The sequence below is a fragment of the Diadema antillarum genome, unplaced genomic scaffold (assembly GCF_040938485.1).
Source record: "Diadema antillarum isolate AM-2024a unplaced genomic scaffold, OU_Dant_1.0 scf00000168, whole genome shotgun sequence".
Lineage (NCBI taxonomy): Eukaryota > Metazoa > Echinodermata > Echinoidea > Diadematoida > Diadematidae > Diadema > Diadema antillarum.
The window spans coordinates 101,420-126,877 of record NW_027271057.1 but is presented as its reverse complement, the minus strand read 5'-3'; the positions used below and the strand labels follow the sequence as shown (position 1 = coordinate 126,877).

The window sequence follows — 25,458 nt, the reverse complement described above, 5'->3', positions numbered from 1 at the left end:
CACAACATCTAGGTCACAAAACGCTTTTGTGATATGTACAAACCTGGACAAAACCTCACTTGGCAGCCTATTAGCAACTGTTGATGGGAAACACGCCATGCTTGATGTAATGCGGTGCATTAATTCAACAATTTGGCGACAAATGCTGCGTCCGATTTGTTTCGGCTATATACGTATCATGTTACTGAACTAACAAGAAAACAATGTCAGAGCTTTGCTCCAAATACGCAATAGTTCATTCTGAAGAAGGTTTTCAGCTTGATGTATAATAATCAAGTGCCTTGTCTCCACCTTGAAATAATAACTGATGTACATACCGACACATTCAGGTGTTTACTGTGTAGCTTTTGTCGCGGAAACTCGCCGAAAAAGATCCGCGCGATCGCTCAAAATCCTTTTGCTGGGTTTGCCTTTTCTCCGCTTGGATTTGTTTAGCAGGATGTTCGGTTGGTCTGTATGAATACAGAGCTCCCACGCACAGGACGAAGGTGACAGACTTGAAAAGTACGGTTATGAGGAGAAAGGAGCGAGAAAACTTCTGGTTGTTGTAGAGCCAACATGACTTGGAGCCGTCGCAACCTGTTTCCCAAAGAAGGCAGGAGCGGTCTATGAGAAGCCCGAAGATCACGGGAGCTGGCACGGTACCTAAAGCCATTACAGATGGTTTAGAAAGACAAAAGATCATATCAGTGTTTAGCGCGATGCGTCTTATTCAAAGTGGAAACTAGGTTTTATAACTTAACTATCTGATAGTTCTATGTTAAGCGTATGACAAACATGACTAATGGTCCAGTAAGATATCGATATCATTGCAAGTTGACGTCCAATGCAAAAAGAAAAAAAAAACAGTTGATCTGTCTTCAACTTCTCGGAGAAGAGTTATAAATGTGAATAAAACGTGATTTCATAGTCTCTCGGACAAGCCATTTTTTTTTTTCCTGATCAGGAGTAGATTACCTGGGTTAATGTACAGTATGATGCAAGAGATCGGATAGCTTGGGACTCTCTAATATCAATTGTAGCATCATTCAATTACACACATTCAACCCCATTGAAAACCACGTTCAGATAACCAACTATTGCAGCATAAGGCGGCTGTCTGTTCGTTTTTATTCTGTCATCTTAACATTCTATGATTTGAACCAAACATACAGGGTTATGGTAATACATACTGAACGTTGTCATTCGCACTTGAATTAAAGATGAGACAAGACATCAAGAGCAAACGGACATGGAGTCATCAATTAAACCAGTACGTTTAACACGAGTGTCAACTCACCAGCGAGTTAATTCCCAAAAAGATAAATTCAAATATATCATGGAGTGGCCTCGGAAGTCTTTTCTTTCTCAGACAATCTCATTATCTCACATAAGTATCTAGCCCATCAGTACATGCCACGAAAATCGTGAATCGCGATAACGAGATCTGGGACGCACGGACGGACGGACGGACAGACGGACGGACGGAGAGAGGGATCGGCAGGACGGGATTGGATGGACGGGAATTCAAAATCATAAAATCCGTCACCCTTCGGAGTGGGGTATAGGCATAGCAGAAACAATTATATAGTTGCAGCGTCTGAATTATTGCCACTTTGAAATACAATGAAGATCAATTCAATTCAATTCAATTGAATTTATTTTCATATTTCTCAATGAAGGCATGTACATCAAATGTAATGAAATGAAGTGAACCATAATATCCGGCTTGGATGCACAGTAGATTAATGTAAACATAAAATCATAACACATGGCGGTCAATCTTTGTAGGTTTGGCTCTGTGTATAAACGCTAAAGAAATATGATGGAACCTACTTAAAATCAAGCTTGTTAAGCGTAGGTCCCAAATTCTGAGCAGAGTGTAAAAATACGATGAGGAGCACGGGTGCAACATAGGACTAAAATTAATAAAACAAAAATGAAAGGCAATGATACCCGGGGCGATAAAAGAATCTTCTCAATACAGATAGTGATAAACAGACAACCACATTCTGCAGACGTAAGAACAGTTGATTCAGCACTGTTAACAATATGGTGTAATAATACAATTTGAATAATGCTGAAAAAGAACAACTCGACATGCGAGTCCTCAGAAGAGACATGGGAAGCCTAAAGAGTGAACATACATGTACTACCATTCAAAAAAAAAGAAAGAAAAGAATTACCAGCCAGTATAGCACTAAGGTTGAGTACAACAAAGCCAGCTGTTCACGCGTTCCGAAGTCTTACGGTACGAAAAAGAGTACTGATTTGGAGGAATTAAAGAGCGCAAACAGTGAGGCTCGACCGATTTGAATGACAACAACCAACACAGCAGCAAAAGGCACATAAACAAGATAGAAAGATAGAAATACAGTGTAGTTGCTATCCTCCCTTTAAATATGTAGCACATAAAAAGATTTGTACCAATAACGCATGGGGTAATAAAGCATGGACGAGTCCAGGGCGTTACTTTTACAATCCTAGCGCTGTTTTTCGCATTTACTCTGACAAAAATTCCACCTGTATCTCACATTCACATGTCGTCGTTGTTGCTTAGTGTATATCGTTGCATATGATCACCTATTTATGTAATCCCAAACACTGGTCGTGGTACAGACAAAGATTTCTGAAAAAAAAAAATGCTCATTGCTTTAGAGTACACACTAACAACTGTATACCTACTGAGGAATATTATGTCTTGAATAGACGATTCTTACCTAAAGCTCCATACATGACTGTTTGGAGACCGAGCGCAAATCCTCGAAGACTATGGGCAACGCATCTAATTGTGAGGACGGAAGATAAGTCACATAGAATAGAAAAAATCGTGATGAATCATCAAAGAGGGTCATATTCTATTATGAGGTGAACGAATCCTCCCAAATCATTTTATCATTATGAAGGCAGCTTAGAATCACCCTTATTATAATTAACGCCATTTATACAGCGCATAATACATTTTCTCTCTCTCTCTCCCTCTCTCCCTCTCCCTCTCTCTGGTGTTTCCAAATCAAAACCAAGATGTGTTGTGAAAATTTTCAAGTTAAGATGCTTCTAAATATGTGTGCTTCGTTAGGATAAGAGTTCAATATCTTATTGAAGGGTAACATTATTTTTCGTTCGAGTATAGTTTCTGATATACAAAGTGCCTTATCTTTGTCATGTCTCATAAAAACTGTTGTAATTACTGATTACCCGACCATAGGAACAAAATATGACATCCTAGATGTAATACCGAAATCTACGTTGTTACTCTGGGATTATGACCTTTGTATAATGAACAGTCTATGGAAAATGTTCTGGCACAGCGAGTGATCTCCACGCAGTCATTCCAAACATTAAAAAGTCTAAACTGACAACTTGGTCATGATTAAGCCAACGGCCCTTTGGTTGTCAACTTGAAATCAAGAGATTTACCATAATGATAAAGATATTATTTTTTAAAGTAGCTTTCAAGGCTTGAGATTGGATAAGTATTAATCAGAACAGGCTGGTGACTTTACATAAAAAATCATGTCATCGACAAGTGCAGAGCTCAACAGAAATAACAAGGTGTGCAACAAACAAAGGGATCTCTCAAGGAAAAAAAAATAACAACGTTAGTTAGAGTGCGGACATGTAGCCTGATTGGCTAACCTGACAGTTGCCGTCCAAGCTGGAACCAGGAGCATTGTGGTCGATGTAAATGAAATGAACATCATTATGTAGAAAATCCAGCGATGAGAACAGGATTGTGAACAGCGTCCTCTAGTGGCAATTGCATCGACATCTGCCTCAGCGGCACTCGTCTCATTTGCCATCAGCAGGGCGTCGGCGATGCACGTGCACTGGGTGTAGATCTAATTGTTGGAAAGCATTAAAGGATTCCAACAGCTGTTTTATACACATCGCGCACGGAAAGCCATTAGAACGCGAATTTTCATTCATAAATAACAACAGCAGGCCTACTTACGAGTGGTGGAGCCATTATTGGTCCATTGGTGAGACTACTGAATAATGCAAGAAAGATATTGATGATGATGAATTATTTCAAAGGAAAATTTTCCTTGATTCCTACATTACAAATGCATTAGCGTCATAAATCCCAAGTGTGCAGCAATAACAGATAACACTCTATATAATTTCAAAATTATAAGGGGAAAACAATATTAGATAACAGATTATATGATATTCAAATTTTGGTATCATTAAAGGAATATGATTTTCCCCGTTGATGATGAAAATTTCTTGAGCTGTCTGTTTTACGTTTGTCATTCAAGCATCCTTATGTCAGCTTTCCTAGTCATTAAGAAAAATTTCCATACGAGGCAAATTTTGAAGTGATCAAAACAAAGAAGGTATGAATGAAATCTGTCCTCCCATATTAAGTGATAGTAATATCAGGGAGGTGTTTCTTCTCACCTCCCTGGTAATATTAAATCTACATAATGATAACAAAAGCACACGAGAAAGTTACCACATAAGTGATTTATACGTGTATTTTTGTGATTCAGTTCCATTTTGAATAAACTCGGCAATCATTGTGTTGTCTTACATACTGGCAGTTCGTGCGTGGGTATAGGCACTATTCCCCATTATTTTTTTCTTTCAAAATCATTGTAATCTTTTTCTTCATGACACATGTATGTGTCTGGTGTATATTTCATTTGTTGAATTGATGTTTTCGTCTGAAGAGAAGAATGAATATTGACTTTCATAGCAACTACAATATTACAATAATTTTTTTAAAGTTGAATTCATTTTTAATGATAAAAACTTGGATCTTCACTATGAACTCTCTGAATAGAACGAGAAGGAGTTGTCCAGTACGTGAACTACACACAATAATTTGTTTTTTCCTATTGTTTTTCGTCCTGTCCAAACTGAAATGGTACTCCAAATAATTACTGCTACTTAGCAACTCCAATCAATTTCGTGCATATATCAAAATCAAGTCCAAAGGTCTTGTATGGTTTAGATTGCGTATACAGTCTTCCACAGATATTTGGTTTCACTGGCAACGAATAGAAACCTCGCAAAAGAAATTATCTTGTTATGTAGATAGGTCGTTTCAATTGCAGCTAAAAGATATATCACACGATTTATGGAGCCGTTAAAGCGTACAATCACCGACAATTTACCTGTCATAATACAGGACAGTTATTTTTGACAATTCTAACGGACATCACAACAGCAGTAAACATCCGTCGAACCTACTCGTAAAAGCTCTGTGACAGATACAACACGTATTCCAGTGAATTGAACACAAAGTGAATAATCTACACATCTGCCAATCACCGTTATATCCAAAATGTTCAAGTTGGAGGATGGCGAGAAAGGCAAGTAAAGTATACGAGGTTTTCCTGTCCTCTTGATATCAGTGACAACAGTGAGACAAAGGACGGCACCCCCACTGGTAATTGCGATAAGCCAACTAGAAGAACCCCTTCAACATGAGTCTGAAACATTCTCTGCGAATACATCCTCTGCAGTCCGAGTAAAGACCTCGGCGCACCGAGCACGGTAACGGCAACGGTCCAGTTTTTTGCTATGGTGCGCAAAAAGGTACCATGTCTGGTTCTGTTAAAAAAAAAAAGAATAATTCGGTACAAGATCAGCCAAAATTACATTCTTATGTCAAACCAAGAGCAACAAAACACCAATTGAAGATTTATTTTGTACCAAAACTATTAGCGGGGAAGTGATATTGTAGCAAAACCAGACTACCAGACACGGTTCCTTTTGGCGTACCCTAGCAAAAACCGGTCCGTTGACGTTAACGTGCTGGGTGTGATGAGGTCATAAATCCTCATCACCATCACCGGTTTCCCCTCCAGCTTCTCGATGGTAAACGTTATGGTTGTTTTAGTCGCGCGCAAACATATTATGAGAAACGAATAAGAACCGCATGCCTACAGGACAGAACGCACGAGGAACAAATGGGTGACGGATGAGAGTATCGAACGTCAGAGAACACTGCGTACTCGTTTGATGTGCTGTCCACCCGTTCAATTTCTTGCACTAACGGCCTCTACGGGAGGCCTAGCGGATAGAAACGCGTAGAAAACGACAAAGTGCAGAAAAGATACACGAGAAAACGTACAACTATCGTACAAGGGTCAGATCGCGATATCCGTTTTTGGAGAGAAAAAAAAATTCTGCATGCACAAAATTTTCTGGCCGCTCTGACGGAAATAACCGGAAGATAAACCTCCATCCAAAGGATAAAAAGGACATGAAACGCATTTCAACGGATATCAACGGATGCCAAAAATCGACATTCGATTTAATGCGTTTGCCATATCCGGCAAAGTGTGACAGTGGCATAAGGGAACGAGACAAGGAAGATACGTTTATGAATATTGAAGCATCATAGTCGCTGAGCGTTTTAGAACCGTGAAGACCGGTAAATGAACGTTTTGTGAAAGGAATGTATACTGCACTCAACGTGTCCTGATCGCGACAGTTTTGTCGAGTCGACGCGTTATCACGATTTTTTTTTTCATCAGTTCTCATACAGTCCTAGTCAGAATCATCCGCTGAACACGCGGTATATGTTGTTTGCACATGTGCCATCTCATTAGGATTTTGTTCCATGTCAATTATTAGTCCAAACGTCTGTGAATTCTATCCTGCAAAGTGTGGCTAGGGAGGTAGAGTGACTCCTGTAACACCAGCATAGCGTGTTATCGTTCACTACTCAATTGGACAAACGTTTAACGTAAGAATAACAGTACCCCCTGTCTGGCTTTTTTTTCCCGAGATGATGGAAACAATAGTGAAAGAAATATATGCTTAAAAATTTGATACATAATTCAATGGCTCTTACCGTTACTCCGCTAGATGTTCGATTTTGGGCGGCACATCCTGCATGACAAGGAGAGTTGTAAAGGACGTTGTCGGCTCCGCACACGGGGTCAAATGTTTCTGAACATGCGCACTGTCCGTGACACGATGATGTCAGTGAAGTACCATTTAGTGATCCTGTCCTGTATGGGAACAACGGAAATGTACCATCTCATTATTCAATGCAAACAATTCAACATACCGCAGACGCATGGAACCAATGATATGGTATTACCGAGAGTACAAAAAAAAAAAAAAAACCCAAACCAACAACATCGCTAAAGAGTGCGAGTATAGGCTGACAATAACGGTGGTGACAAAATTTCGATTCTTATGACGCCTCTTGCAAAAGGACTTGGTTAGATTATGTCTCAATATTTATGAAGTTCATCATTAAAATGTTTTAATAGTATTTACTTTAAAGGGATTGTATAGTTTTGGTTGAGACCTAATTTCAGGTTTCTAGCATTTTTGGTGAAATAATGAGAAACCTCTTATGAAATATGAAAGAGCATGTAATTCCATGAGGAATTCAACGTTTATTTGATGAAATTTGGTTTTGAAATGGCTGAGATATCCAAAACAGAGCGATTCTAATAAGTGTGGGACCCACACTTTTTTACGATCGCTTTGTTTCACTTTGTTTTTAGATGTTTCAGTCCTTCCAAACCCAATTTTCATCAAATAAACTTTGAATTCCTCTTAAAATGGTTAGCTCTGTACTATTTCATAAGTGTTTTCTTGGTATCTCGCAAAAAGTTAAAAGCCCAATTCTCATCCTCACCAATACTGTACTATCCCTTTAAGATGTCCGTACGTGAATACGTTTATCATAGCTTCACATAAACCTTTTTGAAATTAAAGACGAGAAGAACCACGGTAACATGACATCCCTACTGATGTATTCATTTTGTTCGACGTAACATGAAAGTCACAAGGGTTGGAAAAACTAATGTGACCCTCTTTGCTAGTCAAAGGGTGTGGTCAGTGAACGTAGAGGATTATGGGAAGTGGATCACAGCTGTATGTAGCTCACCTGTCTCCATAGGGGACCGTGACACCCGCGAAGGGCACGTTTGGGCAGTGGAAGATGAAGACGAACTGGGATGCCAGAGAGACCACTGCACAAACCAGACTCAGTTTTAGGAGGCCCTTCATCGACAGGTCTAGCTTTTTCATCAGGAGACCGCTGACGACTGCTCCCACAATACCGGCCATGACGCTTATTATTCCTGTATTCAAGGTTAGAATATCAAGCATTACGCAATTCTTCGTTTTTGCCCGTTTCCTGTCCATCACTCTTTTAAAGTTTTGAACAGTTTCGGGCCAAATGCCAAATATTATGATGCCTGTTACAATTTTTGAAGAATATATTTTTGGTCATTCATGAAATCCCCTTAGGGTGGAAAACAAAACTGACCGAAAATATGTGAATGATAACGAAATAAAGACGCAACAAAATATGCAATATTGTATGGCTTGTATGGCTTTGCTTCGCGAACGAAGATTCAAGGAAGTCCACGTCTGCTGCAGGCTCGAAAGTGACTGATGAGTCCGATGCAGGACAGGCGTTGTTTTCATGCAATATGTAACTTGGTAAAAATGATCAAAACGATATTAAGTCGAAATACACCAAAAACTATGCGATAAGATCACTGTATACGACCACCTAATAAACCACATGAATCTGAAAAGGTAGAAGTGTTAATCCCAAAATTTAGACTGCCTTAAGTTATACAACATTCTGTATTAATTTACCCTGAATAAAAGATTTCGTTATTTTCAATACACAATTCTACATAGAATTCTTGGGTTTATAAACTACCTTTTTTCCCATGGCCATCTCTATCACAGACAGATCTCTGTACATTTTGTTCGAGCTCCACAGAAACAATGCCACATTAGTTTTGGGAATTTTATGTTACACAAAGGTTTATTGCTTATATACAAGAAATTATGTTGCAGAATAGGTTCAAATTTTGAAAGGTGTATTCATATTTGGTTCTGAAGAAAACCGTAAATGTTTCAATGTCATGTTTTGTATGCAAAATAATTCATACTTTCTGCCAGACAAAAAAAGAAACCATTTCCCCTCATTTTGTCATTTATTAGATATTAGAGCAAGCAAAGAAGACAGACAAACACATGTCAGAACACCCCCCCCCCAAAAAAGTATCCCATACTAGCTGGATTCTTATTCATGTTATTTCGACTGTTTATAGCTGTCTGTCATAAAGTGTATAATACTATGTATCATGTAGATTGACTTACATTTGTGCATGAATTTCACTACGTATGTGAATAAAATTACTGCCCACCACGATATTATTTTGTTTTGTACAAATATCATAGAGGTGTGCATAATTTTATTTTGAGTGTCAAGCAGATCAGTGAAGACGTGTGTACCGCGTTTGGAACGTAGTTTGTCTACAGCGTGTGTGGCGGTCACTGCTGACATGTAGGGGCCTACTACTGCAGTATGTCAGAGCGATTGCTGGAACATTGTGTTAGTGGTTGGGAACTATATTTCATGGTAACATAGACCATGTGATAGAAAACCTTACATTCATTCTCAGTGTCTTCTGCCAAGAAAAAAAAATCCAGTGGTAAAGTTTCCCGTAACATTCTCCGTAAAGGTTTTCAAAACACATTTTAAGGTGAATGAGTTGAAAAAGTACTTCATCAAGTAATCAATTGAAAAGCAATGTAGATGAGAGGTGCGTTTTCTCCTCGTTTAGTTTTCTCTCTTTTATTTCTTCTTCTTCTTCTTCCACTCACCTATGTCATTGCTTGCCTGTCCTGCTGACATGTTGAACTGAGACTCGAAGTACTTGGGACCAAATGACGTCAGGCCGGCGTTTACAAACCATTCCGTTGTGGCCATCCCACAGATGCAGAGAAATGGGATGTTCTTCACCAGGTTCCAGAGGGCGACAGGGAACTCCCGCAAAGTTTGGATGAAACCCTCGCTGGCTTGGAAATCACATCCATCCTGTGACTCCACCCTCTTCTCTAGGAGAACATCTTTTGAAACTGAATATGAAAAAAAAGGAATTATGATAAGACATGAAAACTTTTTTCTTTTAATTGCATTCCCTAGATTTTAAGTGTGCAAAGGAAAACTAGCACACAACAGATCAAGGGTGATTCCATAAGATTTGCACGCTTATATCCTCTGAAGAACGTTTGCTTCAAGGTATAACTTGAATTTTCACATCTGAAATTATCGCCTTACTTTTCCTGCGTTTACGGTATTACGTAGTTTTCATGGCAGCACAATAGCATATCAAAGTCTGTGACCATCATTTGGAAGCATGCCACAGCTATGTTTGAACCACATATTGATAACAAACAGCTAACAACACTATTCACTGGGACCGTAGCCTACCTAGTTTTTTGCTAAGGGGGGGGGGGGGGGGTCGACCCAATGTCAATTCTTTCGCCAAATCGGCTAACAAGCAACAACAAGAAGCAACAACAACAACAACAACAGCAACAACAACAACAACAACAATCTTCATTTGGCAGCCAAAGGGGGGGGGGGGGGGGGTTAAACCACCTACCTCCCCCCAGATCCGAATCTGTATCCAGATCATAATTTTACTCGTCACCATGTGTATGTGGCCAATCTCCGATTCCTCTGATTTTGGCAGTTTCATATTCTCCAACGTATAAAATCGTTGGTAAGTTTCCAACGTAATTTAATTACCCCCAAAACAAACAAACAAACAAACACACACACACACACACACACACACACACAAACACACTGAGAGAGCCTCATGAAAGCTGCCTCATGAAAGGCAGCTTACCAAGCACATAAACCTAATTTGTGAGAAAAAAAATAAAACAATAAGCTCAGAAGGTGATGTCAAGCGTGCAGTAATCTGGATATGAGTCAATTCAGGGTACAGCATCAACATGCTTCCGTGGATAGAAAAAAAAGCCCAAAAGCAAACAAAAACAAAATCAACACAAAGCTGAAAGTTCCCTATTCCAAATTGATTGAACAGAAAACAACTAAACGTCAAACCGTCTATTTCTAAAATGACCTCAATATCTCTCTTCGCCAAAGAGACAACCTGGTTTAATTTTTCTCGGTTTTGGGATTTTACGACTGTGCCATGACATTGTGCTGACGACGAATCACACACCTGTACTCAATATAGGCCTCAGGAGCTATTCTTACGCGTTAACTCGAGCCAAAACAGTAGCCACATTCGCGAGAAAAGAGGATATCTATGTGATGATGCAAAAAACACATGTTATCACCAATCACTTGTATTTTGGGATGACCTTCACTTCCACATATTATCCAAACGACGATCGATGGTGACAATTATCGGTGCATGGCAGCACGTTTGGATGATAAAGACTAATATTCTAACTGACAGTTCTCCAGATATCATGGTAATAATAGAGAGAGCCAAGTTGGGAACTCTTTCATTAGGGTAAAGGGTGAAAAGGCACTAGGCTTTACTTTGTTTGTTTGTTTGTTTGTTTACAGACTATGAATGTAACTTTATTCATTGTGAAAGGGAAACTATTTCTTCCCTACGTTTTGAGACAAAGGAAATAATTTAATCCTTGGAAACAGAAAGGTGCAGGAAAGTTTCTATTAGATCCACAAAAAGTAATCTTTGCCAGTCTTCATTAATGTTTGATTTTTTTTTCATATTTGCCGTAAAAGAGTATTTCTTGATACTCCTTTTCCCCCTCGTCATTTCCAAATGGATTTTTTTGTTTGTTGCAATTATCTTCTCTCATCTTTATCACATCCCTTTCCTACTATAGCCACTGCGTTTAAACCTAAAAAAAGCAAAACAAAAACAAAAACAAAAAAAGGCTTCCACGTTTCTAAAACAAAGCTGGTGTAAACAGAAACATGGTAAACAAAGCACAAAAATACAGACAGCACACTATGCTCCTACAGCGTAGAAAGTGATTCGTGGTGAGCATGAGAAGGCCAATAAAGCTCACCAGGAAGGTTCTCTGGAAAGCCCAGAAAGATAAGAGCAATGACGAAGAGGAGAACGGCGTTGGTCATAAAGCCAAGCCACCAGGCACCGACCCACACTGGATTGTTGGCTGTGATCCCAAGACTGCCAAAGATATAAAGTAAGAGGGAAAAAAATATAACAAATATCAAGATACCAAAATCCTTCAAGTATACATGAGTACATTGTATTCGATTGTATTCAGTATCCATTCATCATTATGGATTGTGGATGGGTGTGACTGAGGAACGCTAAAGGCACAAAACTGTTCACAAAACAAGAAAGGAACCAAATTCTTGTCCTGTCTTTTCTACTTCTCTGAAAGATTGAAAGATTGAACACCAGTACTTGACAGAGTATATGATGAATCAGACACAGGTAAAATTTTCTCCGACAAATAATTTTGTCCCATATTGCGGGAAGCGTCTCAACTGCGGGAAACGTTGGCGTATATCCCTAGAGAACATTTTTAACATGGGACAAGAGGTAGGTGTGTGAAAGGGAAGGCGAAATTACGCCTTGCCATAATCACCGTCAGTTGCCGCATGTCACTACGTTTCGCACTGTCATATAATTCATATCATTCATTCAAGCATCTGCCAAAAGTATCGTGCCTCTATATAATGACCGGAGGGCGGATGGAGCGTGTCGAGTAGATTGGAGAAGGCGGTGAACACGATTACAATTTCAGGAATCTAGCTCTAATGGGTCGTCAGTGCTGGAGCTAATGGTCCATGTCACAAGTGTGTGTGTGTGGGGGGGGGGGGGGGAGGGGGGGGGAGGGGGATGTTTACCTCATACAGATCATAACATACACTCTTCTCATTCCGATTATGAGTGTTACTTGAAAAGTAAGCGGCAAAAGAAGAATATTATTCCTGAATTGATGGGTATAACTCGCACATTACCACCTTTCTTTCACCTGGCATTAAGACTAAATTTAACTGTAATGGCTCTACACAGAGATGAATGAAGTGAAATTGTAATCACACTTTTTTTTACATTTGGTATCAGTACTGTTGATAAATTAGTTTTAATGCATGTCATTTTTAGGTGATCTTTGTCTATGAATTGTGATGTGTGTTTGCTTTTCTCCTTATCATTGTGATCAGCAATTGTTTTATTTCAATCTTTTCACTTATTTGGATAGGCAACTCAACATGAACGGACAAAGAGGTCGGACATACTGCGCATTTCATAATGTAATAACTTAAATATGTATGACATTTCGTATAACATAAAGACATATCTTTGAACCACTGTTTATCAAAATTTTGCGTCTCTATTGGCATGTCATTGTGTGCGGGACTACACAGTTCCTGACGTTGTTATCTGATAGGACGATTGAAATATACACTCAAATATAGCTTTTCTTTATCTTCCGGGTGCATGATTCAGATAAAGAACATTATTTGTTTTGATATTCATGTCTTTTCTGACACATATTGTATTCAGCGATATGAGAGTGTTGTCTTTAGATAATGGATGGATAGAGTTGCGAGTAAGAGCCTTCTTGAACATCTTTCCCGAACACTCACAGTTTCTTTTGGAAAATCACTTGTTAAGCAATATGCAAAATGATTTAGTATTTGTTAAAAGATGTATTATTTTCGAGGACTGGACACAAATGTAACATAGAGATTCATATTCGCTTTTAAATGTATGTTTTTATGCAACATAGGACTAACGAAATATGGACCATTACAGGACGCTTTCATAATAGAGAAATGGACGGAAAGCAAGAGAGAGAGAGAGAGAGGGGGGGGGGGGGGGAGGGAGAGGGGAGTGAAAAAGAAAGGAAGAAAGACAGACAACAGACAGACAGGAAGAACTATGGAAAGAAAGAAAGAAGGAATGACTAGAGACATCCTAGTGCAGTTGACAGTTATGTTGGTGTTTGAAGAAAAGTTAGAGGCAAGGGGATGCAAAGGGATTGTTGTGTCGACATGATGCATAATGGGTGCAAACATGACGGAGACGAAATGAAATAAGGCTAAAACTGATGAGTCACATACAAGACAATCATGACTCACGTAAATCTATTGTGTTAGTGCCGGCATGTATTTTTTTTTTCCACATCAGGTCAGGATAGTTTATAATAATAACATGCCATTGGAATGACAACAATGGATTGGTAGTGGTGCAAAGCACCATAGAAAAAACAAAACATGGACAGTAGCCGGAGATATGTCTTAAAGGTAACGTAATCAAATTCGAGAGTATAGATGCTGCAGGATTGGTCGTTCGTGGCTGCAAACGGCGGCGACAGAATCTCAAAAGACACAACATGCAAAAAGTTTCGCATTCATAATTGGATAAACACAGCGTGACAGATTCAACACCCAAGTAATCAATTCATGGTAAGAACGTCCATATATTCTCCTCTGACATAAGACATTTAGAGTATAACTTATAGTCCTGTAATTCTGTCGACTACTCATTTTCCACAACAATGCTCACTGATTTTAGTTCTCATTCTCAAACAGGATGACAGAAGATGCTTGATAACATAAAGCTCGTACAAACAGCTCCCAGGAGAGATCTCAGAGCTACCAATCTGCAATTCTTATTTCAAAAGGTATATTGGGTTTTGAATAAGGTTACATGACTCTTATATAGTCCCATATTGACTAGCGACGGGTAAGCAACGGTAAAGAATGCGAACTTGATTTACTATCCCAATCATTTCTGCTCAGATGGTTATAAATTTTACATTTGTAACAATGATCTACTTCACGGGTCTTCACGTGTTTTTCTTCGGAAGCGTCGGCTGCAGGTAGGCGCATTGCAAAATAATGATTCAAGACCAAACTCGAGCAATTTTACTGCCGCGTAATCGAATGGGATGTCTCCCCTGTTCACGCAATCACAATACGTGTCATAAGTAGGCCTACGGCCTACACGACCCTTTCTTTGCGTTTTGATGAAGTTATTCAATTTTGACTACTTTCCAAGGATTGACATTAAACTCTATCTGCACCAAAGAAATGTTCGTCGAAAAATTTTTCCAGTGCATTAGATACTGTAGTCATTAGACTTGCCTCGTAGAATATAAGGGTAGAAAATTATAGTCTAAACAAAATAATCTTATAATTTTTTGTGTCATTTGATATCAATCTTTGACATTTCCCCTGTCATTTCAGGTAAATGGGCCTATATCTTTTTGCATTTTTAGCCTTCTAGCCTGATGAAATTAGCACTGGACATTCCAAACTCAATCATTGATGGAAATCAATATAATCAGTATAACCATAGTACACTGACTTTTGACTTGTGACCTTTGACTTATATAACTATATAAATGTAAGAGAAAATAATTTTAACTTTACCGCTATACCCTGTCCAACTTATCTTACATCGCTGCTGGACGTTAATATCTGAAGTAACAGCTGAGAGTTACATTGTTTTGCAAATGTACAATTAAGTATGACCTTGACTTTTCACCTTTCATCACTCTCTTTTCGAATGAATAATTATCTTCCTATATCTACTTTCCTATCAAATCATATCAATTTTGGACATTCCTAAATGAAGTAACCACAGGAAAAACAATGCATTTTTAGCCTTAGTTCATTACATTTTGTACAATGTGTGACTTTTTAAGCCTTTTTCAGGAAGACATTTTTTCAGTGGGACGTTGACTGTCAATTATTCATAAAATAAAGTAACAGCTCTATTTGAGATGTGGACTAACCTTGAGGCCGATGTAAGGACATCCATGTACAGCTCGGAAAGCATTGCCCCACCAAGAATGTAACCAAGAGCTGGCCCGACTGCGTTCATAGCAGTGAAGATGCCTGTGGCGCATTACAATGGAAGGAAAAAACAGAACGTCCTCCTTTACCAGATTTATTTCTCTGTTGTCTCTTCTACATTAGAGACATGATTATCAAGCTTGAGAAAGAGTATCAATTTGATGGTGTTTCCTTGCCTTTTTATTCCATTTATCTTTATAAGAATCTCCGACTGCAATCCAGAGAAAGTGCGTATTGAACAACTGACCACAACAATCATCTCTTATCAAAAAGCGAAAGAGCTGCAGGAGCTGCACCCCACCTACATACATAATAAACACATGCACTTATTCTGAAGTATTGACTGTCATGATGTCATTCAGCCATATTCACTTTTACAAATAAACTTTGGTAAATAACGACACATCTATCAGATGTCGGTTTCATCCAATCATTGCAATGGATCGTGGCGATCCAACTTGTTTACTACTTGCTTTCAGTTGGTGATCCTTGTTTACAACTTGCTTTCAGTCGCCGATCAATCGTATTGTTTTCGCTCCACTGGCTAGACTATAGCCTTGTTCGTCACATCTCTGAAACACGATATGGTACCCCTTCAAAACAGCTAAAAAGGGAGGCACTAAACCTGTGTTGTCCTGTGGTCAAGAGACCCTCCATTATTTCATCTTACGCAAGCATAATCAGATAATGCTATAATGTTCGCATTGTTTATGACCAAGTGATAACAGTTACTGTGGGACTTCACATTTCGAGTTTTCCTTTGCTTCGTCTGTTTACAGGAATGTTTGAACATTAATTGCTGTGAATGTGATAACCATCATCGAAAGATATCTAACATGCCACCAGTAGTGAAACATTGACACTCTCTCATTGATATTCTACTACTTACTAGTGATCTGTTTCTACAATAACGTCCTATGTGAACACAAGCATAACTCTTCTCATATGTATTGTGACTGTTTATGACATTGCGTGATTACAGATATCGTGCAAATCCCTTACATTGAAAACTATTGTCCTTCATTTAATGATCCTGTTCTTACCCATGTAAAGACCGAATGTGCTTGAAGAGAGACCATCGTCCATGTAAGTAATCCCCAAGGTGTAGAGCGTAGAGCCTCCCCATCCATGAAGCACTTGACCAGTGATAAAGAGCCAATAGAGGGGTAGCATCGAGTCATCAGCTGACGTTACGTCATCGCATACCCCTCCCGATGTGGAATTGGAGATGGCAGGACAAATTTCGTCCTGTTAATTAAACAAAGAAAGAGTCCTAATGATCAGATCATAATGATAGAAAGATTATAGAATCATATACTTGACGAAAACGATGATATCTTCATTGTTTGTTTGTTTTTTGCCTTGTTAATATAACTGTGTTCATGTCAGGATCTGTCATTGTGTATGCGTCTTTGTGTGAGAGACAAGTCAAATCAAAATCGAATTGATAAAACATGTAGGAAAAATAATACTTTTTTTTTCTTCTGCAGAGGTAATTTATCTATTCATTTCCAAATTGACATCAAATGAAATTCTTATGAAGTTGAATAAATACATATACTGCACAATGCACAATCTGCATTAGTGTGTTTGATATAAAATCTCAGTACCATTATTTAACAGTATGTCACTTCTAAAAGCAGTCCATATTTTGAAGCCATTTTATGCGTGTCCTTGAAATAAATGCATCATGTACTGCGTATAGATTGCATATTGGGCATATATTAGAATGTTGCTTATATTCGTTTCTTTTGGACCCTTAGATACCACTCCAATGATCTATATTTACCTTCTCATTTTACATAAATGTTTTGCTGAAAGTAAACTGAATGTATGCAATGATATTTTTGCAAAACAAAGACACTTTTCGACACTCCAAAAGAAAATTACTGTAAAATTCTGTTTCGGAACAAAAAGGACACAAAGTATCATTTACAATTTTCCATATATGAAAATGTTGTATCTGTAGGGTAGAATATTATATAATGTTTTGAACCAACACTGCTTTAATTTGTTGTTTTTCAGTTTTCGTTTTTCTGTTTCAAAACATCATTCCAGTCGAAATCAGTGTTAAGAATCTCTTTCTCCAATAAGAATACAGTGAAGTCACTTTTATTACACTCATATAACATATTGTGGAATTGTTTCGATGGTGTCACAGATAATCTTTTGTTATCATTACCCTTTGTGACATACATAAAGTATCATTGGCAAACATTATCACGTTTATCCACTTCTGATCCACTTTCATCCAAACCTTTTGGATTGCCGTTTTGAATTTAGAATATTTGAGGTTTACTCACATATTATCTGAATTAAGATCGCGACAATACGCTCATGAGATTTAAAACATTCATTTTCGATAACAGCTTCCTTGGGAACATAGGGGAAATGGAAACAAAGGAAAATGTTTGATTTTAAAAAATCAAAAATTTTCCACTTTTTCCACTCTTAGAATATCAACAATTTTCTGTTTTTTCCCATTTTCCCTATGTATATAATTAGTTTTCCCTGTGCTCATTTCATGTTAGGAAAATAATCATATACATAGGGAAGTTGGCGTGTTCTGTGTGCGTGTTCTGTGGCGTGTTCTGTGTGCAGACCTCTCTTCTTTCTTCTCTCCTTTTCCTTTCCCGTCTATTGTTCTTCGTAGACTTGTATATTGTTACCGTCTTCTCTCCTCTCGGTACTGTTTCGCGTCCAACAGTGTATATGCGTGTGGGTAATTGAATGTGTGTACGAATGTATTGTCCTTGTCATATTTCCCCGGTACACGTGGTTCAATGAACAGTGTCCGGGCACTATAGCATTGGTATTCTATATTTTTTTCCCGACCTGTGTATCTCAAAATAACTACATGTATATTGTTATAGAATAGTATATCATTCACTCATTATTTATCTAGCGATCCACGTCCGACAAGCTTTGCTTTTTAGTGGATCACTATTTTCCATGATCGAATTTATTTTCCGCTCGCCCACGTAGTATTTGTACAGTGTTCCTCTTTATTATTGTACATAATATGTTGTTCTATAATTTGTCTCGTATATTACATGAATCTTTTGCAAGCGTTTGAACAATATCATTTAATGACATGTATACATTGTACTATGTTTTTGATTTTCGTTGATTGGAAATAAACTATGATTGAATTGAATTGAATTGAAAAAAAAGTTCAGCATACAAGCGATAAGCGATGATGATACCTACGGAAGTAGAAATCAAAATAATTCCAGTACCTGAAACTTGTAATCAGCTTTCTGAGATAAGAAGGAATCTAATTCATGTAGTTAAATACATGGTACAACTACAACAATGATGCTATTGCATAAATTCGTATGGGCCACGTAGGGTCAATATCGTTTTATAGTCTATGGTAAACTGCTTGACACAAAGGACACACGTTGTATAAAGCTATTACTGTTGACATCTATTTATAAACCAAACGTAGAAAGATGAGAAGTGCCCACTTTGTTTGGGCTATTGTATTTCCAACCATCAACTTTCCAGGGTAAGAAAGTTGATATGACCCCACAAAATTGATAAATGAGAGATAACTTGCATAACGTGGTGTGGCCATCCTCACCTTATGTTTAAAAATAATTCAAACTTAATTATCAAAGACAATTCAAACTTCAAGCAACCTCGATTCGAAACCTCTCGAGGAGATGACATTTATGACTACCTTTATATAGGAATTACGCGCATTCTTTGGATAAAAACCTGACCTCTACATGCTACGAAGCACTCTGTCTGCATCGCATCAGGAAGAAAGAGAAGATGATGACTGAAATTAACACTCCTTAGACCTCCGGTGCCCTTCCTCCATTGTTCTCATGGGAACCATTTATATTCCCTATCCCTGGTGATCATTTTTATATACATAAAATCTCATCTTGGCCTTTTTAAGTAGATAAGAAAAGTGATCTTTTTTTTTAAATTTATATCCTTCCTAATCTAAAATTTTGGGGTCAAACCCGGAACTGCACATACCAAGAACAACGTTTATCATCTGTCAAGTTATCCACATTCAATAATGTTAAGAAAAAGTTTCAGAAAAAAAATATCAGCCTCCAACGAGGAATGATTTGAGTGATATCATATTCCAGCCAATTTTCAATAAGATCCGATCGTGTTTTTTTAATGTTAATATACGTAAACAAAACGACGAGCTCCGAACACGTTCTTCGAGATCAAAATTAATTAACCTGCCTTCACATCTTAAGTATCTTAATGTTCCCTACCCTTGGTGATGATTCCTGCCAAATTTACGTTAATATACCATCTTTGACTTCTTTAGTAGAAAAGAAAGATTAAGTTTTCTTGAAAATTACCCTTTTTGATCTACTTGGCTATCAACCCCGGAACTGCACATGCCAAGAGCAATGTTTATATTACATCATTCTGTCAAGTCATCCTCACTCAATATTTTGTAGATAAAAAGTTGTCAGAGCTTGGGTCATAATATGGTTTCCTGCTTCTGGCTCCCAAGTGGGATAATTTGAGTGACATTATGTTCCTGCCAAGTGTCAAAGATACGATCATGTTTTTACGTTAATATAAACAAAACGACGAGTTCTAAACATGTTCTTCGTGACCCAAATGGGTTAACCTGCCTTCACAATTTAAGCATCTTCCACGACACTAAATATGACTGCAGCAATAGGATTTCATCGCATCATGGACCCCTCGGGGTCTGTGAATACACAATCATCTTATCTTATTATACCATAGGTTATAACTCATTCAGTAAAATGAGCGGTGTGCTTTCTGCGAATATGGGAAACTGATTGAGATGCATATCTCTTTTTACTTCATCGTGAAAGAATTTAAGATCAAGATTGATATCCTGGTATTCTGATAAAATGTCATAAGAAAGGAATGTAGGCGTCTATGCAAAAAGTGACATGTCTTTGCATTTGTCAGAAGAATTTTAGATATATAGATAGATAGATTGGGTTAATAAAATGGGTGAAAAGTCTGAAGACTTATAGAAACCCGTTTACAAAATGCATTAAGATATGCAAATTTTGTTTTGATATTGAGCTAAATTTGTATAGTTAATCTAGTATAGGAATGTGTTTGCATGACAGAGAGAGCGAGCAATACATACCACCGACAAGTCTAATCGACGCGATTGATATATTCTGTCCACTCATATCCAATGAATTTCACTTGCCTTTAAATAGAACTATTTTTGCCAAATCTATATTCTCTTTTGCTAGCCCTACATTTCTAAAATCTCCAAAGAATTTTTTTTTCACAAATTCACTTCTTCCTTTTTCCTGATTTTCCTAATGTGTAGTGAACCTGTTATAAATTCTTTTACAAAAAATGTATACTTACTTGAAATATATTTCTTACTTTGAGTCTATCTGCGTTCACAACTTCATTTCGTTTACATACTCAAGAACAACGCTAACCTGGGAATAGTAAAACTTGTTCGTTTTCCTCTTTGCGGGAATATTAGATTTCACAGGCATCCTTAGTTCTCAATAGGGATGTTGTTACGTCTAAGCTATACGCTGTACTTAAACCTAGTGTCTCGCCTATGACGAACTTCTGCCCTGAGTACATCCGGTTGCAAAAGGGCGTTCAGCCATGTCAGCACAAGGGCAAACAGTGTCTAATGGATAGAACTCCTACCGAAGCACGACGGCATAGACCCAGGTTAGAATTTGGAAAGATGTTTCTATGTCTTTCTCGAAAAATTATATATTGTGATGAACTTTCTCTAGCTACAAAGAAACAGTGATAGGTAAATTAATCAATCATTTAAGACACTTGATCAGGAAAGTCCTTATCTTCTTTTATCTATTTATTGATATTTTCATTTTTTTTTAATTTTCATCTAGTACCGGGATCAGATCGTATGATCCTTTGGATGAGAACCTTCAGCGGTACCATCTTCTCCAAAATTTCACTTCATTTTGCAAATTAATATGCCCGCAAGTATAATAGCTCTTTCTTGAAATAAAGATTTTTGGAGAGATTTGTAATCTTTCACAAAGGTTTTCGTTTAGCAAATTTCCAACAAAAATGATATTGCAACAAAATATTTGACATAATGACACAAAATTAGTACAAAAATGTTAAAAAAAAGGAAATAACCGTAAACTAAAATACTACAGATATTGTCAATTGTCACTTTAATGACAAATACCGAATAAAAACTGTTGGAAATAGAATGGACTGCTAAAAAGCATGGCTTGTAGGCTCCTCGGTAACAATATCTAATTGCTGAAAGAGCAAAACTAGGCAAGGTATCTCAAAAATAAGAAAGACAGAAAGAAATAAACACTCACGGTGACACATACAAACAAACACGATGCAGCTCTCTTGAAAAAAAAAAGAAGAGAAAGGGAAAAAATACATTCGGAAATGAAACATGTAGTACCGTAAATACATGTATTGAAAAAAAGAAGAAGATCTTGTCGCCTTGCCCATAATTATCTGGAAACAAGAGCTGCTACGGTTTACAAAAAAGAAGAAGACACACTTTCACATCATAATCCTTAAAGGTAAGTGGGTCAAAGGTAATACTCCTCTCCTCTCGTCTCCTCTGTGTCAGCTATGACAATCCTGTTTTGATTACTGCAAGTATCATTGGGTTAGAGAGGAGGGCAGGTATAGCAGGCCTTGCTAAATAATGTAGGCAATTATATTCCTGTTAATTTACAAAGAAACACAGGATTGCACTATGCAAACAATTAACTCATTCGAAGGCTACAAAGACGAGACGAGCGAAATCTGTTATACAATAATTGCATGTGTCTTTCCATTTCTTTTCGCTTTTACTCCCCTTTTTATGTCTACCCTCAGCCCCTGTAAGTTGGCGAAATATTACATAGTCTCCATTGATATCGTTTTCATATCATTATCTTCATTAGCGTTGATGTTAGAATGTCTGTAATGGCGAGACTAAATTTTTATTTTCACTGCACTGTTTGTGTTAAACCAAACGTTTCTTATCATCATTAATTTCTTTCATTCACTCAGCAAGCCTCAAATGGAGCCTCGCTTGCTGAAGTTCCAACTGATATCCTTTTCGGAAAATCAAATCACATGCTGCATCTGATCGTCTAACATGTCGCCCGAAACGACGTATCTTGCCTCTGTATCGCCCTGAAGGAAAGAAGTCGTTCGAACGACCTTCATGGCCTGCTGTAACGTTATTCATAATCCGTGATCTGACACAGTTTCAGGTAATAACTATGGCACTGATTAAACGTGTGCTTGAGCCATTTATAAAATGTAGTTACAGATTTGAATTTATAGCACGAGTATTTACTTTGGATACAAACAGTTTTCATGAGACAATGTTGAAGACAACGGCAGATCAGGTCAGTGACTGTGATGTTCGAATGGGGACTGTTTACAACACGTCATTCACGTGAATTAATGCATGTCCATATAGGACATGTGAAAGTATACATATTAAGACACTTCCCTAACAAAAGATGATGTATGTATCATGATTGCATGTGTGCGTAAGACAGAGAAAGATATATATATATACATATATATATATATATATATATATATATATATATATATATATTCATAAGAAGAATGAGTCTCAAATACACCATCTGTAGATCCAACAAGAAGGTTTTTATTCACAATATTTTCAGCCTGCCTCGGGCCTTCGTCAGTGTGGTACGCTGAAAATTTTATGAATAAAAACCTTCTTGTTGGATCTACTTCTTGTTGGATCTACAGATGGCGTATTTGAGACTCATTCTTCTTATGATTACATAATTATAACATTCGAAGTCCAACGCGTGGAATATATATATATATATATATATATATCAAAGTATGAAAATGCGAGATGGCAGACTTGACCCATTATTATTATTTTTTTTTTGCAAACGTCTTCAAAGCAAGGTCAGAAAAACAAATACATTCTTTCTTCATTTTTTAATCATAGGCGCTTATTTCTCTTATAAGCAATTAACTTTGATATATACGAATGAGGAAAAGATATAATTTTCCCCTAGGAATGACGTTGAAACACATTTGCTGATTGTTTGGGACTGCGTTTAATCATTAGATAATCCAGCCGGACCATGACTACGTGGCTTTGATCCACAAACGTGACATTAACCTTAGGTCTCCTGAGGTGCGAAGGTGGCAACCGGCTGCCGAGGTTCCAGAAGCAGAACCTCCATGTATATTACCCGACAGACTCGAACGCACTTCCTCTTTAATCCCCTTGCCCCTATCCCCGGCCACCATCACGTCACGGAAACCAGAAAATGCAGGCAAACACGAGTTAAAGTGAAAAATCAACTCCAGTTTAAGAGAAGTCAAGTGAGTGTAGGCACAGAAGACGAAATTTCAAAGTTTTGCATGTTTTCACGAGAAAAAAAAAAGAAGATACTGCTTACGACTACAGGTGATGATGATATTAATTTTCCGATTATTATATTCACAAAACCTTCACTGAATGTCTTATTGAAAAGAAAAGAGAGACTGTAGTCATAACAGTAACTCATTAGAAAACTTGTAAATGATGACATTTTTATAAGGGGAAAAAGTTTATGGTAATGGTTATGAAACTATTAATTGTCGATGATATAGGGCTACTGATATGTTATTTATTTTGTTATGCTCGTGTACAAATAAAAGCGCGAGGTTATGACAGTATCTCATATTCTTCATTTCACTTTGTCGTGAAAAACGTGTAGCAATTGACATTTCGTCATTACAATACTTTCTGTCCAATTTTCATTTCTACCACTTTTCTCTGTTTAGTTTTCCTATGAATATGTATACTGAACTTTCCCTACAAGGTATGAATGGACACGTTTCCTTGGACTTGTTCCTATAAAGGCGCATATATATGATATATGTCATCACATTCATATCAATGGAGACGAATTGCATGTCTCATATCCTGCGTTCAAGCCATTTCGCGTTTCCTTGGCGAGACCATGCAGTCAAAACTCATTTAGGCATAAGGGTTACATAAGGCCTTGCCTGTTTTGCATGTTATATAAACTGCATACTAGTGCTTTTTGCTAAGCTTCGGACACAAAAGACCTAATCTGTCAATGGAGACTTGTACCTTCCACCTCCATGATATAGACAGACTGCCAAAGATCTGTCGCCGTTTGAATGTAATAACAAACTCCTTTCTTTTGAAATCTGTATCTGTCGCCATGGCCCACACCTGTTCAACAGGTCACATGCATGTTACAGAGCACAAGTCTGGAAATTTACCCATGTCAAATGGGACAAAATAAATCTGCTGAACATTACCATATTCTTAACTTCATTTTTTTTTTACACGTGTGATTTGCATAACAGTTGACAGCAATGAGGAATAAACCGGAATACAAGAGATAATAATGAATATTAGATAACGAGCTGTGTCGAAGAAAAAAAAATAATCAACTTGCATTTTCTTAGAGGTAACTTTACATAGCGACGGAATTCAGCAAATTGAATGAGTTGATGCTTTTCATGTACATTGTTGAAGTAGTCAACTTACGAAATTACGTAAACGTGATAACTGAAACCGCGCATAATACTTTTACATGTACCATGCATTTGCCTGATTGCAATTATTTTGTTTTATTCTACACACTCGTGTCGTATTGTCATATCATTATCGTATATATTCTATATCGTAATCATTATTACTAACACAGTTAGTCTCGTCTGTAATCATGACGACCTTTAGAATTAAAGCGACGCTATCACCCTAACTTCATCTCAGCGTCAATCCAGTAAATGTCAGTACCGTAGGAAAACAGAAAGGTAAAGGTAGTATAAGAGTACCAGCGCATATTCAATTAAAATCGCAAATTAAAAGCACCCTTAAACCAAGAACAAGAATCAACGATCAGAAAAAAGACCTGTCATAGGCCATAGCCAAGAGGAAATGACAA

General features: G+C 37.6%; 1 protein-coding gene across 1 annotated transcript in view; it reads right to left on the bottom strand.

The window, feature by feature from the left end:
- Positions 1–320: 320 nt before the first annotated feature.
- LOC139722636 (solute carrier organic anion transporter family member 4A1-like) overlaps positions 321–25,458 on the bottom strand; it is a 42,250-nt gene continuing 17,112 nt past the window's right edge. The window contains exons 3-11 of the mRNA XM_071633926.1: positions 16,603–16,807; positions 15,499–15,601; positions 11,788–11,909; positions 9,586–9,840; positions 7,844–8,039; positions 6,791–6,950; positions 3,619–3,821; positions 2,700–2,764; positions 321–645 (exon numbers count right to left, since the gene is read on the bottom strand). Of these exons, the coding sequence (XP_071490027.1) occupies positions 326–645; positions 2,700–2,764; positions 3,619–3,821; positions 6,791–6,950; positions 7,844–8,039; positions 9,586–9,840; positions 11,788–11,909; positions 15,499–15,601; positions 16,603–16,807 (1,629 nt within the window). The 3' untranslated portion in view covers positions 321–325. The remainder of the gene's footprint in view (positions 646–2,699; positions 2,765–3,618; positions 3,822–6,790; positions 6,951–7,843; positions 8,040–9,585; positions 9,841–11,787; positions 11,910–15,498; positions 15,602–16,602; positions 16,808–25,458) is intronic.